The following is a 15,298-nucleotide window of genomic DNA, read 5'->3' as shown; positions in this document are numbered from 1 at the left end:
TTACCTGGGAGTTTTGTATTTGAACTTGAGAAATTAGTAAGACAGTCACTTATGAAAATGGTTAACTTTCTGTTGACCAGTAAATTGAGAAACTACTCTGTATGCCATACACTCAAGCTGCTAGTTTTGAGCCCTAAATTAAAAGACCCAGGCTGAGTATCCTCTAGCAGAGCAAAGCCTACTCCCCCCATAAGCCCAAAAAGCCACACAACAGTTAGTCAATATGTTAATGCCTTCTAGTAGGTTTTACTATTCTAACACCAATTTTCTATTGACAGAAAATCAGCTTCCCTAAAGGAAAATTCCACTACACTGCCACTTCTGATGTTCAATGTGCTGCAGGAGGAAACTGTAATAAAATTGTGTAATTAACTTTTTTGTTGTACTCTTTCCTTCAGGCTCTTTTTGATTGCCAAAGGTGATTGCACTTTGTGATCCTCATCAGTCACGAAATAGCACACACGCCTTAATCAAACCTCAACGTTTTGTTTCAGCAGCACGTAATAGACTTCCGTAGTTACTGTCGTCACATAAGTTTGGCGTTTCCACTTCTTTTATAATAAGAAGTTGAATTTAATGATCGTCTTTATTATTATCACAACTCAATATTGCATACCAGTTAATACAACAAAGACGTTCAAGAAATATTGTTAAGATGGATTTTTCCAACCAACATCCAATAGAAAGGAGTGAAAATTCAAACCTCCTTCAGTGGCACAGGCCTGCACCGGAGGGCTTTAGTGGAGGAGAAAAAAACTGATTCCTGTGTCTAAATACTCCAGATCTCTTTGCTGAGGTGCATAACATGGACCCACAATATCCTCAGTTCATCTCTGACCAGGAACCTTTGGGCCCCTCAGCTCCTGTCTCTCTCCCAGTCTGTCCTGTTTGTCTCAACCAGCCATGTCAATTGCAGAGTTTTTGGTATCAACAGTTACAACACTGTCAAAAAGTTTTGAAATGCTTGCACTATGTGACTAATTTTGGCACCATAAGTAATAGAACAAGTAACACCAATTTGTTCAGCACTATGAAAAAGTTGGCAAGTCAATAGAACGCTTCAATCGCTCCGAGTTATTTACACAGTAGAGAAATCCCACTGCCGCTTTTGAGAGTTAACTTAAACTCTCTCTGGACCTGTTGTTTTGTTTTGTTTTGTTTTAGTGAATCCTGTCATGCAAGGGGTCAGAAGGTAAATTGGGCAACATGGTTTTTGTTTTTTCAGCTCTAATAAGCTAGGAAAAGGGGGCAGAGAGGGGGATTTAAACTGGAAGGGCTGGCTTTGGAAAAGGGAGATTCACAGAAACTGCAGGCTGGTTTGTGTTCAACAACCACAGGACTGATCATTTTCTGCCATTTCCAGCCTTCTCTAGAAGACTTTAAATGTCACATGTGCTGGGTGGAGTGTCTGTATGCTGCTGGATGCGCACACACATGGACCAAGGAGGCAGTCTCACAGACAACCGCACCCGTGGGAGATGTTTTGGCCAGTGATTTCTTTCCCAAATTTCCAGCCAGGGTTTTGCAAAGCTAGTTTCCTCCCACTTCCCAGGCAGCCAGATCCAGCTACCAGCAAAGAAACTACCACAAAGGCACTTGTGTCTATATATTGCTCTGAAGACACATCCAGCTGCATTCCCTGTGGACACACGCCTTCGTTGAAATCAAAATACACTCATGGGAACTCTCACTGAACATCAACTCAAACAATAAACCTAAAAAAAGAGGCTAACAAAAATAAGAAATTCGGGTCATGACATCTCAGAGCGAAGGGGTGGCCACAGTGAAAGCTCCTTTGTTTCAATCTGTGTTCCACGCTACTTACACATGCAGATACACAACCATAATAATCTATCTGCGTTAAATGACAGTTTGAAAAGTTTTTATACCATAGCAAGGAAGAGTATGGCTCTGAGAAGAGCGATCATATTGAGAGAACTGGCTTACGAGCATAAAGAGAAATTAAACTGGCTAATTAGTTGACCAATGGTGCCCTTACATGCTGGTATATAAACAAACACGTCAGACTGCATTTCCTCAGGGAAATCTTACTGATATCCAACCTGGCAAGTCCGCCAGTATGCTAGCAATCCACCAAATGTTCAAACTCGCACGTCTCTTAAAGGCGATGTGAGGTAACACACTGATTGGATAATTCCATGTGACGCCCAAAACACACCCCTGCTTTAATGAGGAGACCAAGTACAGCCCTTTTGGTACTTGCATGAGCGCTTGAACCGTTTTTCCTCGTCGTCAAAATTACCAAAATGAACATGGACACACCCAAACAATACTTGCACCGATACATCTTGATCAGACACCGTGGAGCCTCAAGATTGGGCCCTTAATGTTTCATCCAATTATTTCTAAAGAAGCATCCCGATCACACATAACACACACACACGCACACACACACACACACACACACACCAGCTGAAATATTTCAAAGTACTCAGCCCATCCTACTGCCAAGAGGCCATGTAGTCGAGCTAGTACAGTTACAGAGCACGCCCTACATTTGGTGACAAATCACTCAGCCCTGTTCTCTTATTAGATACAACAATATTTTTTCCCCCATTAACTGCATGTCACACCCGAAAACTATGTGTGTAGCTGAGAAGGTTCCACTTCAAAACAGCCAGCCAACCAAAAAAAAAAAAAACTACATACACTCAATGAGCTGCAAGACACTCGCCAAATCTTTAGTATGTTGCTTAGCACTACCTATGTTATTCTCATATTTACACTCTGGATAATAGGAGAGAGTAATGAGTGAGGGGAAGAAAAGGCAGAAACAATAGAGGAAAAAAAGATGGAGATGAACAAAACCAGGTCAGGTAACAAGAGCTGTGTAAGTGAGGTTTTTAGACAAATAAATTGAAAGGAAAAAAGGTCAGGTGAGTATTCATTGTTGTGTAATGGCTGTTAAACAACAGCCCATAACCCTGTTCACATTTGTGTGCACTCTGGAATGGGCAGGAGGGAGGGGAAGTGCACAGATCGGATAGGTACAGTAGACAGGGCATCAGGGATTATGCAGTAATCTGACCAGAACTTTGTCAAGGACTTTTTATAAGCACTCCTTAGCATCTGTTTCAACCCCTTTAGAATGGCTGTGCCACGTGGCAAACAACACACATCTGGTTTCCCAACAGATTTCAGCTTATTAGGTCAATTTCACTGCTACAGCTAATGACAGTTTAATTTACAGTATATTAAACATGAGGAAAATAGTCCAAGTTGTTTGTCACTTCAAAAGGTCCAAGACCCAGAGCTATTCAATGATATAAAAAACAAACTGATAGAAAAAGCGGGAACTAACAGTTTCAGCACTAGTCAATTTAGTATAAACCCTTCAGTGATTGACAAAGGCTTTTAAGGGGCATGCTACATCCCACCAACCTGATATTTTACTATGGACAAAAAATAGCTAAGAACTGTTTGATCAGGAGTGTGGGCCACACAGGAGACCAAAATGTTGATCCTGCATGTTAATAATTAAACCCACCAATCAATAAAGCTGATAAACAACAGGTACATGATTGTTATTCAATTTCTGGAGTCATTTTTGTGTGTAAATGCACTATTTTATCACATTGCACCCTCTTTCCTCTGCCCTTTGCTTAACATTTTTCTCTACCTCCCTGGTCCATTGTGGGCTTGCATAACAACCTGACATGCTGGAAAACATGAGCCGCTCCTCAAGAGGCATGAGCGTGCATATGTGTGTGAAAAGCACTTGTTTATCATATGAGGCAGAGTGACAAGACAGTATACACACCCCTGCCACAACACCCACTATAATGATGATCTCAGTCTAGCACTAGTTCACAGATGGAATACACATCAGCTGAAATAACTACTCTCTCCACAAGATCAGGACAAGCAGCACTAACTTTCTGTCAATCATTAATAATGACATAAATGATATACTATGCTGTCTGAGTATGCACTACACTGTAGGGAATAAATTCATTAACCTTCCAAGCCTGGAGATCACATGAACAGATCACTCACAAGACTCGTCTCAGGTGTGGAAAAACCTGCCCACTACACACACACACGTGCGCACACACCTGCTTCCGTCACTTCCCACATTTCCACTCCTGGTAAGCTATAAATCTCTCTCTCACCACCTATCTTATTGTCTCAATTTCACCAGTGTCACCAGACACCAGAAGACAAACACAGGTTTATTTGGCTGTCACGAGATCAGTGTTATGAATATGAATCAGTCTGTACAGTTTATAAAAGCCTCAGCAACTAAAACTGCATTGATCTCTAAAGTCAATCAGTGCATAATGGAAAGAAGAGCATGTACAACTGTGTTTTATTTTGGATGAGGGTGTAGCAGGGTATACTCCATATGGGAAACTAATTTCAGAATTTTCTCTTTGTGAAATTTGTGTTTCCCATGGTTTAACCTGGTTCACACAGTTCAGTTCTCAGGATTATACAACACAATACCTAATTTCACCCATATTTCTGCAAGCCCACTGACCACACATACCTCAAAAAAAAAAAAAAACCAAAGTAAAATTAAGACACAGCTGAGCCACAGCCTGCAGGGTTACCTTGACACATACGGGCTCTGCTGTATTTCATGAGCTTCTTTAGTGTGCAGCTATGCTACGTGGTAAATTTTTCCCTCGTTGCCATGAAAGAAAACATTACTTTTAGAGTTGCTAGGGAAACCTGAATCTTATAAGAAAAGCATTGTGGTCTGGAGACAAGAGTTGTAAATTACAAACTTCATCGGCACAGTGGAATTCCTGGCGCAGAACTGCCAGCATTCTGACGCTGGGCGGGCGGGGAAAACTGGCACATGGACTGGACAGGATCTATATGCTTCTTTAAATTATTTCTGGTTGTATTTAGTATATAATATATAGAGAGAGACAGAAAGGGCAGGTAATTGGCAGAGGGACTGGGTGACAGTGTCAGGACATCAGAACAGCACATGCCATGGCATTTTGAAGCCAACATTGTATAAAGAATTTATAGTGCACATTACTGTTTTTACTACCAGTTACATATGTCACATACCAGTGATTTTCTCCCTTAATTAGACTAATGCTATGACTTTAATAAGTTGACTCAGTTCAGCCTATTGTAGAATTCTACAGAGGAATCATCGAGTCTGTCCTCTTCACCTCCACTGGTTGGGCTCAGCAACCAAACAGGACAAGTACAGACTTCAGCGGACAGTCAGGACTTCAGAAAAGGTCATTGGTGCAAGCCTGCCCTCCACGGAGGACCTGTACACCTCACGAGTCAAAAGGAGGGCGGAGAGGATCACTGCAGACCCCTCACACCCTGGACACAATCTGTTTGAAATAAGACAACCAGGCACAGGGACAGTTTCTTCCCACAACAGTATGACTGGAAAATAACCCTCAGTGCAATACCTGTAAATATACATTGTAAAGATTATATAGATCTGTACAGGTCTCTATTTTTAAGTACTCTATTTTTATTCCTGTTTATCTCATTTCACAATGAACATTCCTTTGTCTGTCTACACTGTTTGCTGCCTGTTTACACTGCGTATTTTGCATTGTTTGCACTTTTTGTTGCTGTTAATCCTGCTTATTTTGTTATACTAGCCTTATGTTGGTTTACTGTTACTTGCCCCTTGCATGGGGATATGTACATGCACATTGAGAGCCGATGTACCAGAGTCAAATTCCTCATGTGTCCGACACACCTGGCCCATAAAGCTGATTCTGAATACAACTTTGTAAGCATCAAGCTAAAGTCCAGTGAATTAAAAAGGTAAGTACTTCTAAGTATAGGAAAACATTTTCTATTATTGCTGTGTCTCCATCACTTATCCCACCAACAAAATTGAGCCAATGTACAGCACACCAACAATGTCATTTAAAGTCAAATCCTATTCTGATGGGCAGCAATAAAGTCCATCTTTGAAAGGAGATGGACACAACATCAGCTATACTTAGTATTCCTGCTCAAACAACAACAACTTGTATGTCTCTCTTTCTCTGAGGGTGGCCTCTACAAAAGCGCAACCTATGGAATGGAATGATCCAGAGAGAAAGGGATCACAGGGCGCGGCTCTCTAAACCCATCCCTGCATTCTTGCCTTCCCTTTTCTTTGCCGTCAGTGGTCACCTTTCCTGTTACTTTCTCTTTCTCTGCACACCATCTCCTGTTCTCTTCTTGCCTTTGTTGCATGTTTTGCCTCAGTCCCTTTTCCCCTGCCTCTATGGGAACTGGGGGAAACCATTCACAACAGGATTTCTGGCTCTGTCAGCACTTCCTTTCAGTGACTGCTCGTATGCACGTACAACACCACCGTTCTCTCTGTGCAGTTATCAGACAACCTGTCATTTTGCTGAGGACCTGTCAAACATTTGTCAACATCTGGATCTACAGTACACACACCCTTACACACCCTACATGCAATGTGCCCTATATGGTGCATTAAACAAAAAGGTTCAAAACCTCCAAAAGTGTCAAAATTAGCAAAAAAAAAACATACCTGATCTCCATTTGATGATATCATTGAACTCTTCATTAGCTCCTCCCTCAGCAATGTCCCCGTGTGATGCCATTATAGTCAATTAATCCAACTCTAGATTTGTTGAAATTGTGTGATACAGTGCCAGACCTCACAAAACCCAGTATAACAGCCTTCCTTTTGCACCTGCAAATAAGAATACCATTTAAAATCAATTTCAGTTCATTCCATAATTCCAGAAATTCTTCTATTAGTTATTTTCTGCTTTAATGTGACCTTAAGTGGTGAGCTGAACCCTAGGGAGAGGAGTCATCACATGATGCACTGGAGCCACACACACACAAAACATTGAACATGGTCACATATCACACAGAAAGAGCTGGCACTTCATAAGAACCACCATGCACTGCTCAATAATGTTGCACCACAACATTACAATAACAATCTGGACATTGATTTTTGTGTAAAATGACTTGCAATAGTAACATATGCTGTAATCACTGACAATCACGTTGTTGACCTTTGTAAAGCTCAAGAACAAAGAAGCCAGTTATATCAGTTTGAAACGCCGTCACCCTTATTTTGCTTTGGTTCATCCACAATAACATTACACATGCCCAGTCTTGTCAAATCTTTAAGTGTTTAATTCTGTTGCATACTCAATTTCTTCTTCCACAGTAATAAGTGAAATGCACAATGGCTGAGTCTAACTATATTGAACTGACTTTCTCTCAACACATGCATCGCAGTTAAGTTAATTTCAATTGCAGAAAAATCACGACCTAGGGAACAGTTAACCCTGGTCTATTATTTCTTGTGAAGAGGTGCAAGTAATGGGTTTAGTTTAGGGAATTAAGAGATAAAACATTAAACTAGACAGAATTTGTAATGTGGTAATCATGTGCTAATATTTGCAAAATGGAACTGTTGCTTCCAACTGCTGCTTTTCAGTTTCACACAGGACGCTATGATGTGATGTTCTTACCATTCGGTTTGCTCCAAAAATGAAAGGCCATCTATCATAATCTCCAAATATTCAAAATACCGCTGCAGCTTTGAGATCTGTTTTTCATTGTGTGTGTGTGTTGCGTGTCTTTGTGGTGTTTTAATTCAGAATATCCTTACATTAATAATTCAACCATGCTCACTCCCAAATTAGCCCACTTTTACCATGAAAGGAGTTGAAGTGTAGTTTTATTAAGCAGTCCTTGGTGAGTTACAGTTGTTGAGCAATGATGCAAGACCCAAAAATAACAAATGTAAGACAAGGGCAGCCCCATCCTGTTTGCTGTGTCTTTACAATTTCAGTTCCTTTTAACAGTGGCATGAGTAATTTTTGACAGCAGAGGCAAAGTAATTTAAAGGATACAATGAGTCAGGTTAAAATGAATTTTTAAAGTAAATTTCAGCAGTAGCAAGTAGTACAGCCGTTTCTAGTTTGGCAATGCTTCGGCTGAAGTTCAATACATTTTAAAGCAATCTGAATGGATAACAAGTGATCATTACAAAACACACAGAGTGACTTTTAAACAGCCGTGGTTAATGTTTTATCTCTTAAGTATGACTGCAGGATTAAGAACCTTCTGACTTTTCAATCCAGCTGCAGTGCAATTTACATCCACGGTTATATGTAGCACCTCGGCTAAAGTAAGAACAGTGATTGTTTGATGGTTTATTTGAACCTTTTCAACTTTAAAGGTTAATTTTCTCCCAAAGTCCGACTTCAAGCTTCACAGCCAAGTGCTGCATGCTGTATTCTGTTGATACAATGACGGTTAATTCTCATTTCATGGGTCCAAATCACTCACTCACCTCTGCTGTCACCACGGGAGTCGGGAGACGGGCTCTCTCAAAACAAGTCCAAAACGCGTAGAGAACAGAAAGAAAAATAGCTAAAGTTTAAAAGTTCAATGTGTTTTAAAGCTTAAAAAGTACAAAATTCCAATTAATTTAAGGCATTTCTACAAGGCACTGTACTTTTATTTTATTAACTAACTTGTTAGCTAACTAAAGAGAACCGTCCTCAAGTACATCCAGTCTCCACAATGTGCCAAACAAAGCTTTAAAGGACGCCTTTTTGCAGCGCTAGGAAAAGCACATCTACCGTAGTCTTCAAAGTACACGGAAGGCTGTCTCTGATAAACGGAAAGATGGTTATTACATTTCACGGGTCAGCACCATAGTACTGTGGACTCAGATCCCACAACTTTGTTCCTGCTGCTTACTTGACTCTTTCTCCTTGCTTCTTACACCAACTTTAAGCCAAGCAAAGTTAGCTAAACATAACGGAAATGTTTGGATGTGTCCTTCAAAATAAATGAGTCAAAACACAGTCCATGGGTGTGGACGTTATACTAACTGGCAATAGCCATCAATAATAGCCATCACTCCTGATGGCTATTATTGTACAACTCTGAAATAATTTGTCTAGTAATGCAATGATTGCCCTACAACTCGGCCTCTAATATTAACGGATAGGCTGCCACCATTTTGGTTACAGTTACTAACATTATACTTACTATTATGACTGGAAATTATGACTGAAATAACAAGAGTAATGTTGAAATCTAGTAATGATTTCCGCCTCTCTTACTGCTGCCATGATTACATGGCATTATTTCGTCGCTTTAGATTTATTTTGAAGGTTTTATACAAAACCACAGCGCTCATTCTGAGTGACTTGACGCTGGTCTTGAGTTTTTACTCTGGATCAAAGTTTTCCTGACGCGGAGATGGAAACATGGCGCGGTGGGCGTCACGTGACGTGATACCAATGAAATCAATGATTTACATTGGAAATCAAAAAGCTTAAAAAAAATTTAATTTTGTGTATTAATAACCGGAATGTGTTTTAAGCCAAGGGTTTTCAAAACTTTTCCACCAAAGGCACTATAAATGACTATTCTCAACAAGCCAATTGTTTTGTTGTTATATATCTTAAATGTGTCCTTATTTTATTAACAATGAAAATTCAAGTGAAAATCGTACTCAAGTAAAAGAACAGAGGTTGTCATCAAAATGCTATTGCATGCCCAGTAGCCTTTCAAAATCTATGTACTCCTTATGCAGCAGAGTGGCCTTATCAGTGTTTTATTATTATAGACCTATATTACTGAATTATTTCTGATGCATTAACACATAAGCAGCATTTAAATGCTGTGGCAGGTCAAGGCAGAGTTAATTTTAACTACGATCTATACTGTTAGATGGTCTGCACAGTTCTCCTAACCAATTCAGTGTTTCATGCAGGCTACCAAGTAGGCTTATGTATTTCTAGATGATATTTTCAAATTACACAAGGAAAAACACTTCCCTCTAAAATGCAGTGATGTAAGTGTAAGCTACAGACAAAAGAAAATATGCAAGTAAAAGAGTTTCCACCACTGACTATTTATCATGTTACTGAACAAATCTGGGGAACCTCAGGATAGGTGTGGTATGTAAAGCCATACTCGTGGGTAAGAATGTAACACAAACTTTCTTCACTAAATGTTTTGTTATAATTCTACTCATTTTAATTTTAATTGCTTCATCATTTTCAAACACAAAACAAAAACAAAAAAATTATTACAATAAAAATTATCATTACCATAAACCCTTCCATCATCTCTTGAGTCAGGTTTCATTTGATTATACTGAATAACATTTTGGCTTGAAAAGCAATAATTTTACTAACAGGGACTCAATAATGGATTAAAGCCAGTTGTTAAAAGTCACTCAGGCTTTGGTGATGCAAAGTTGCTGATGCACGGCATAAAGAATTTCAACAGCTAATAAAGTTTCAAGAGTTCTTTTCCATTTGTTGAATCTGTATGACAACTGTGCAACAAACATTTGCATGCTACCATGTCTGTTTTCTGTGAAGCTTTTCCTGTGGCAGATACAGATGACAGGGTATTCATGAGGCCAAGGCATCGCCCTTGCAATGAAATTATAGGAGGAAAAGTGTGTAGGCCTATAGTGGGCCAGTGCTGGATTCCAGCCGAGACTACAAGCGGGGCTTACAGTGCCATCTTCTGTCCTATTGGTGTACTACCCTAGATAGTACACAATGATAGTACAATACAGATATACCACTTATCCAGGCCACTTTACTGAGTAAATATGATGCAAAATGACAGATATTCATACATTTAGCATGCTTCTCATATTTTGCCCAGTAGAAATAAATTATGGATACTAGGACTGCATGAACCACTGGGAAGTGGGCTTTTGCTGTAATAAAATGAATAGCTCACTTTGTACTAAACTGTTGTACATCCTTTAGGCCTATTTGAGCATCCAGATTATTCTGTATTATACAAAGCCATTATTATCATGTTGTTGCCAATCTGGAGCAGTTATTCTTAGAAAAACTATGACATTTGAATTAACTGTAAAAAAAAAACTTTGCATTGAAATCAAAGTATTTATTTTATTTAAAAAACAAATAACTATTAAGAAAAAGGATGGTTTAGTGTCTTTAGGTGCCTTACATAATCCGATCCCAGTAAAGACACAAAACCTAAGTAGCAACAGTCTTTCTTTGACCGCGTACTATACGTGGGATTTTGGAATGTACTGTTGCATGAAGGCAGTGACTGTCTGTATAGACCAGCTTCTTTTGATGAGACACCAAAAAAATTCCATCTACCAGGAGTGGGGTTCGAACCCACGCGGACATATGTCCATTGGATCTTAAGTCCAACGCCTTAACCACTCGGCCATCCTGGTACAGATAGCAATTCCCGCCACATTTCACCTTCAAAACCTCGACATAATTTATATTTTATATTTATGCTTTGGATATTTGTATATTCGTATGAACACATTACCACAATACTAATCAGTAGAACTCTGATGCTAGCAGTGTTAGCAACTGGCAGTTAAATGTGTGCAGGGCAAACCGGAGAGCACATGCTAACGTCATGCTCATCGGGGAGACAACGGATTTTAAGTTACACAAATTGCCGCCGTAAAATAGGCTGTGTATATAATTTACTCTCGGCTACTAAATCTGTCGTTACCCATACAAAGTTAGCAAACCGCTACTAAACTAGAACCAGCAACTCCTATGGTTAGCATGTGCTAACTGATAGCACACGTAGCCTACAGACTTGGAACGCTGCACATATCGGTAACTACACGGTCAGTCACACAACGCTAAGCCATTATTGTCACACGCTGTGACCAAATAAGGAGCGAAATCAAAACACCATGAACACAGACGAGGAACCTCTATAGTCATTCACGAAATTATGTATGAGAAGTTGCCAAAGCAAATCCGTTGAAACTTTGGAGCCTTGAAGTGAAACTGACTGCTATTCTTACAGCTGAGTGTTGGTGCGCCTCCCCTCCCCTCCCCTACAGAGACACACACACACACCCACACCATTTAATTCCTGACAACATACAGTATATTTTAAATATATGTAATTATATAGCTATATACATCATCCAGCTGCTGGATAACCTAGATAACGAGCCTATGTTTTATAAAAATTGTTTCCAAAAATTCAGTAGCTCCATTTGCATTAACAGTAGCTTTCATCCACTAATAGGTGAGAGGCTAAACATTCCCAAGGGTTTCATTAAGTCATTTCAACTTACTTAAATCGATATGTAGCCTAAAATGTGGGTGTCGGTTGCCTTGCCAATTCTGGTCTTAAGACTGTGCTGGGAGACACACCAAACCTTGTGACTACACATACTGTATGAATGTGCCATGTTGGAGTGACTGGACTACTTGTGGAACCTGATTTGGGTTGTAAGTACCGCCTTATGCTACCTGTAGTGACAAGGACACTAACAAAACACAAAACTTAAATATCAGTCAGGAAGCATTTGTCTGTGGCCACCATATGTAAAACCATTCCCTTGTTGAGGATCATCGTGCTTTTGTTACTTTCATTTGTACCATAACAGGTGAAACGGATTTATTTGTGCTTCCTAAATGGACATTGCCGTCCCTGAAGTTTGACTTGGTGTATTACTGTAATAATGACAATACATGTCAATTTGTCCACTCTTCTTCAGCCATACTGATCACAGACTGAGATCCATTCAAAAAAATAAAAATAAAAATATTTCCCACATGAGCCAATTATCTTGGTGTTCTGCCTACTACAGCAAATAATTTATCTGTGCATCAGTAAAATTGTTTGTCTCAACTTAAAATATTTTAAGACATAAACTGAGGCACACAAATACACAAAAGTGGATTACATCAGAGTTATTTTACTGTAAATTATACAGTTGGTCATTCCCGACTACAAAAAAAGTCAAACTTCACATAGCAGTTAAACAAATCTACTCTTCAAAGCAAAACTGAGTGTCCCCCTAAAGGTTGGATTTATCACGAATAAAACACATTGCATAACACTTCAGCTGTCCATAACTTTTTAATTAGGCAAAGGTTTATTTCAATCATCAATAAAATTGCATAAAGCCAAAATAAGTCCTAAAATGTTTGGTTGTGTCTCCAACAGATTAGACAGGGGCAACATTGTTGAAAAGGATTTTTCCTCTTGTACTTTAGGGCCTTCTTGATGTTAATGTTCATTTTATCCACATATTCCTGAGTGCTACACACATTAGCCTCTATGTTATTGAGCATGGATCCCTGCTCCTCCACCAGCATGGCCATGTGCAGGAACAATTCATGGACCTCCTTCAGCCTGGCTTCCAGCTCTACCAGTTCCTTGTGTCTACCTCTGATCTCACACATCACCCAGTGGGATGAGCGTGAACCTCGTGTCTGCAGACTCTGGGACAGCTCAGCCCATCCTTCACCACCTTTTTCCACCAGTGCATCGAGCTGCTCATCAGTGATATCAGTCCCAATAATGGAAGCCTGCCTCTTGATCCTACCCCGACATGCAGTCCTCTGGATCTCCTCAGCCCTATTGTAGTTGCTCATGACAGTATGGAAGGCTTGGGTCAGCATGTCATACTGAACTCGGGCAATGCGGCTAGCAGCAGAGTTGGGACCTTCTTTCTCCTCCAGCTGCTTGCTGTCCTTACCCAGTGCCTGCAGGCGGGCATACAGGGCCTCCCCGCGCTGCTGGATTCCCCTGGCAAATGTGTCAGAGTCCTTTTTCAGTATTGTGAGGCGATGCACAGAGGTGCTAAAGCGTTCATTGTGTTTGCTTAGATGTTCAACCTGCAAGTGGAGAAAGGAGATATCCTTGCGTATTGAGTCGGCCTCCTTCAGGATGCTGTCGATTGCTGAGGAGTTCTCAGACACCACCGTTTGTTGAAACGGAGTCACCTGATCTACATCATAATTAGGGTAATAAAATTCCAGTTCATAGCTCTGCTCCTCACTAATGGCCTGCAGCCTCCTTAGTAGGTTCCGCATTTTGCCTGTAAAACAAATTGTTGGTTACTGGGCTCATCTCTTCTGGCCTGATATACTGTAATCATGAAAATATGTCCAGTGCAGTTTGAAGAAAATCTAACAGTCTTTCATGTTTTAAAATTTGTATCATATGCTGAAGGCAATTACCCCTAAAACACAGGGCTCTCAGCAGTCAAGTAAATTTGCACTGGTAATAATATTATACACCCTACCAGCTCACTGCATGTATAAGTTATAATTATACAGTATAACTGCAACTGATGACACAGTGACTGATCAGTTTATCTGCAGTAGGTTTTCTTTCTGTAGTGAATAATAATGACAGCAGTCACAGCTAAATGGCTAACTGGAATGTTGCAATTGAAAGCAGGAACAAGAAAGGTGGTATTTCATTCAAAATGACATCCTTCTAAAGTAAAGTTTCAGCAGACAATAGACACATATAGTGAAAATCTCTCGAGTAATTCTTGGTGCATTTGTTTGCTCAACCTCATGCTAACCAAACCTTTCTAAACTATGGTGCTTGCCTACATCACTGGCCCTTTCATAATGTCTCAATCTTGACACATACAGTCATATTCCTTTCCTCATTTTAAAAAGGTGTCACAAAATAGGACTAGAAAAAACAAAAAACAAATGTCTTTTTCTCGATGACCACTGAGTTAGTCCAGTTTCCAAGCTGTTTAGGCAGTGCAGCATTAACTCCAATCAATTATCCACTTGTGCCTTTCCTACATGTATTAAAAAAAAAAAAAACCAATCAAGTATTATTAATTTTTCACATTAAAGTTACCTCTTTTGACTGCCTCCTTTGGAATCAGAAAGCAATTCCTTCAGTGTGTTTCACACTGAGGTACTTGAGAGCATCTTCTTATTCTAATGAATAAAATTGGTTGTCTGCTGAATGGTCAACATGGCCTTAAATGCCAACCCTCCCCAGGTGATAGACATGAGCCATTACACTGCAATTTCTTCCTTGAAGGTAGAAGCATTTTCTTTATTTTCAGAATGTGTTCACATCTGTTCTGGGCGTAGGAGATTGGGTTGATTAAAAATATGACGTTCCTGTCAAATAATGCATCCGCATATGTTCATTAAAATATTAGAGGAAATCTGAGGAATTAGACCTGTCAGACAGTACACAATTAGACTAATGCAGAACACGCTGCCGCCAGCTCAATGTGTGGAGTAATGATGTGTCATAATCTGGACAGGCATCTTGGGATATATGAATATATAATGCATCGATTATCTTGGGGTGAAGGTGAGATTTTGCCACACGTAACGGGTTCTTTCGTAAATTTTATTGGCGATCGGCAATGTAACAAAGATTACTGGTTATATCCATGTATGTTTCTTCTCCAACGTAACGTGATTGCGTGGGCATACCCTATTTTCCATCAAACGAACAAGCTCATCGCGCGATCGCACCCCATCCAGAGGTCTTTCCATTAACCTGAACGCAACTGGACATGGAA

General features: G+C 39.9%; 3 protein-coding genes and 1 non-coding gene across 6 annotated transcripts in view; 1 reads left to right on the top strand and 3 right to left on the bottom strand.

The window, feature by feature from the left end:
- The window catches only part of utrn (utrophin), a 160,206-nt gene extending 151,465 nt beyond the window's left edge, over positions 1–8,741 (bottom strand). The window contains exons 1-2 of the mRNA XM_020589235.1: positions 8,294–8,741; positions 6,503–6,667 (exon numbers count right to left, since the gene is read on the bottom strand). Of these exons, the coding sequence (XP_020444891.1) occupies positions 6,503–6,575 (73 nt within the window). The 5' untranslated portion in view covers positions 6,576–6,667; positions 8,294–8,741. The remainder of the gene's footprint in view (positions 1–6,502; positions 6,668–8,293) is intronic.
- A 2,370-nt stretch (positions 8,742–11,111) lies between these two features.
- On the bottom strand, positions 11,112–11,194 carry trnal-uaa (transfer RNA leucine (anticodon UAA)). The gene has a single exon. It is a non-coding gene; the product is annotated as a tRNA-Leu (tRNA).
- Positions 11,195–12,842: 1,648 nt separating this feature from the next.
- Positions 12,843–14,701, bottom strand: LOC109953436 (syntaxin-11-like). Its single transcript, XM_020588930.1, has 2 exons — positions 14,614–14,701; positions 12,843–13,825 (listed from the first exon to the last, which is right to left on the bottom strand). Exon 2 carries the CDS (start codon positions 13,818–13,820, stop codon positions 12,921–12,923), a length of 900 nt encoding a protein of 299 aa, XP_020444586.1. The 5' UTR covers positions 13,821–13,825; positions 14,614–14,701; the 3' UTR covers positions 12,843–12,920.
- mthfd1l (methylenetetrahydrofolate dehydrogenase (NADP+ dependent) 1 like) overlaps positions 14,680–15,298 on the top strand; it is a 35,300-nt gene continuing 34,681 nt past the window's right edge. For 2 of the 3 annotated variants that reach the window (XM_020588912.1, XM_020588897.1), the window contains exon 1: positions 14,822–15,084. Coding sequence is in view for 2 of the 3 variants with exons in the window: in XM_020588897.1 (XP_020444553.1) it covers positions 15,000–15,084 (85 nt within the window). In the remaining variant the exon portion in view is untranslated. The other variant, XM_020588892.1, reaches the window with a different exon arrangement.

The sequence above is a fragment of the Monopterus albus genome, unplaced genomic scaffold, assembly GCF_001952655.1.
Source record: "Monopterus albus unplaced genomic scaffold, M_albus_1.0 scaffold9.1, whole genome shotgun sequence".
Lineage (NCBI taxonomy): Eukaryota > Metazoa > Chordata > Actinopteri > Synbranchiformes > Synbranchidae > Monopterus > Monopterus albus.
This window is presented reverse-complemented; position numbering and strand designations above follow the sequence as displayed.

What these genes read in the sequence shown, in the direction of transcription:
- LOC109953436 (XM_020588930.1), bottom strand. Translation starts at nt 13,820, where the DNA reads ATGCGGAACCTACTAAGGAGGCTGCAGGCCATTAGTGAGGAGCAGAGC.